The sequence below is a fragment of the Octodon degus genome, unplaced genomic scaffold (genome assembly GCF_000260255.1).
Source record: "Octodon degus isolate 3935 unplaced genomic scaffold, OctDeg1.0 scaffold00056, whole genome shotgun sequence".
NCBI classification, from domain to species: Eukaryota; Metazoa; Chordata; class Mammalia; order Rodentia; family Octodontidae; genus Octodon; species Octodon degus.
This window is the reverse complement of record NW_004524632.1, coordinates 9,452,461-9,454,564: the sequence shown is the minus strand read 5'-3', so window position 1 is coordinate 9,454,564 and position 2,104 is coordinate 9,452,461. Positions and strand designations below refer to the sequence as shown.

Sequence of the window (2,104 nt, the reverse complement as noted above, 5' to 3'; positions counted from 1 at the left end):
CTCAGCCCAGGCACAGCGCTCGCCCGGGATCCCTAAGTCGCCCTCTACGTCCGCTCTCTGTGTGGAAGCCAAAAATCACAACGGGGGAACTTTACCCCTGAAAATAAATTATGAGGGAGGAGGATGGAGGCAGACCTTGAGAGCCACACTTGAAATGAGGAACAATTTTTCTCTTTTTCCCTCAGACACCTCAGGGCTTCCCCGCCTCTTCAGAGCGCCCCCTCAGGAGAGAATAAGTACAGCCTTCTCATTGGCCAATTTGTATGTCCGTCTCTCCACTTCGGCTGCGATTGGTGTGTTTTGAAAACCCTCTCTAGTACCGCCTCCCTCGCCTAATTGGCTCATTCGAGCAGGCTTCGTCGGCCGTTCGTTGGTGGATAGGAGAGACCACCTACGATTGGCTCTTCTGGACGGAGCTGGCAGGTGATTGGCTTAGCTGATTTAGGCGGGCTTACCGGGGGTTCAAAGAGTCCTGGGGAGCTTGCCTAACCGACGCGCGGCTGTGGAGAAGCGGCTGCGTCTCCTCACGTCTCGTGGCTTCGCTGGTTCAGTCGTTTTGGGAGGTTCTCGAGTCTGGTCACGACCGTCACCATGGAGGTGTCACCATTGCAGGTACAGCTCGCGGGAGCGGCCGGGACGTCGCAGAGGCTGAGCGCGCCCCTGCATCGTTCGGCCGCGCGTGAGGGGTGAGGGAAGTGTGAGGCTCCGGGGCTGCGGCGGGGTCGCGCCGGCTTCCCGGGGGTCGCGGCCGGTCTTCCGGCTCGCGGGGTCCGTTCTGGTGTCGCTCTGGGTCCCTGGGAAGGAGCCGGCGGCCCGGGGCTCGCGAATGTCCTTCCTGCGACAGCGCGGCCCGGTGGCCGGGGGCGGGGTGACAGCGCCCCCAACTGCCTCCCTGAGGCCTCAGTTAGGCGCGGGGTCGTCGCGGGCACGCGGGCTGGGGTGACCGTGTCCCAAGTTGTCGCCCTGGGGGTCCCAGTTGGGCACAGGCCGTCGCGGGTAACCAGAGCTGCTAGTGCAGCAAATGGGAGAAGTGGGCGTGTGCTCCGAAACATTGCCGGGGAGCCCGGCGGCTGCTGTGTCAGGCACACTCGGGGACGCGCAGTGCCCGATGAAAGGACACCTGGGAACCTGCGACAGGGAGTTTAATTTGCTGTGTGGGTCCCAAACCTGTATTGTAATACGCTGATGTGTGTTGTTACCGCTGATAAACTTACTATTTAAAAAAAATTCCCCCCCCCTCCAATGGCTAGCCTGTAAATGAAAATATGCAAATGAACAAAATTAAGAAAAATGAAGATGCCAAGAAAAGATTGTCCATTGAAAGAATTTATCAAAAGAAAACCCAGTTGGAACATATATTGCTCCGCCCAGACACCTACATTGGCTCTGTGGAATTAGTGACCCAGGTAAAACCAACTAATTAAATGCAGTTACACAGTAGTTGACATATGTAATTTTTCAGATTAATTTTCTGTGCCTCATGTCCTGAGTGTCACTGGAACTAGCTTATCATATATATATATTTTTAATTGGTATTTAATCAAAGACTATAGGAATTATGACAAAACAATATCTCTTAAAAAGAAAAAATAAATACTTATTTAACTTCTTTCTAGCAAATGTGGGTTTATGATGAAGATATTGGCATGAACTACAGGGAAGTCACTTTTGTTCCTGGTTTGTATAAAATCTTTGATGAGATTCTAGGTGAGTAAATTCTTTCCCATGAGAATCTGGCAGTCAGCCAGGCGTGGTAGTACGCACCTGTAATCCAGCACTGGGGAGGCTGAGGCAGGAGCATCAGTGGGAGTTTTAGGCCAGCCTGAACTGCACAGTGAGACCCTGTCTCAAAAAGACAAAAAGAATAATAAAAGTATGGGGGGGGAAATCTGGCTATCAAGTCAGAAGTATCATTCCTGCCAAATCCTCTGTAGTCAGAGCCGCTGTCATGTCAAACAATTCGTTGACAAAAGAGGCATGCTATTAAAACTCCAGAAGTTGGGCTGGTGAGATGGCTCAATGGTCTAAAGCACCTACTTAGAACAAGCTAAGCTAAGCAAAGCACAGAGACCGCGGTTCAATCCCCCAGCACCACATGCCAGCC

The 2,104-nt window shown here is 52.4% G+C and overlaps 1 protein-coding gene across 1 annotated transcript in view; it reads left to right on the top strand.

The window, feature by feature from the left end:
• The first annotated feature begins 506 nt into the window (after nt 1–506).
• Top2a (DNA topoisomerase II alpha) overlaps nt 507–2,104 on the top strand; it is a 32,776-nt gene continuing 31,178 nt past the window's right edge. Inside the window, exons 1-3 of the mRNA XM_004633884.2 lie at nt 507–612; nt 1,251–1,406; nt 1,617–1,707. Of these exons, the coding sequence (XP_004633941.1) occupies nt 592–612; nt 1,251–1,406; nt 1,617–1,707 (268 nt within the window). The 5' untranslated portion in view covers nt 507–591. The remainder of the gene's footprint in view (nt 613–1,250; nt 1,407–1,616; nt 1,708–2,104) is intronic.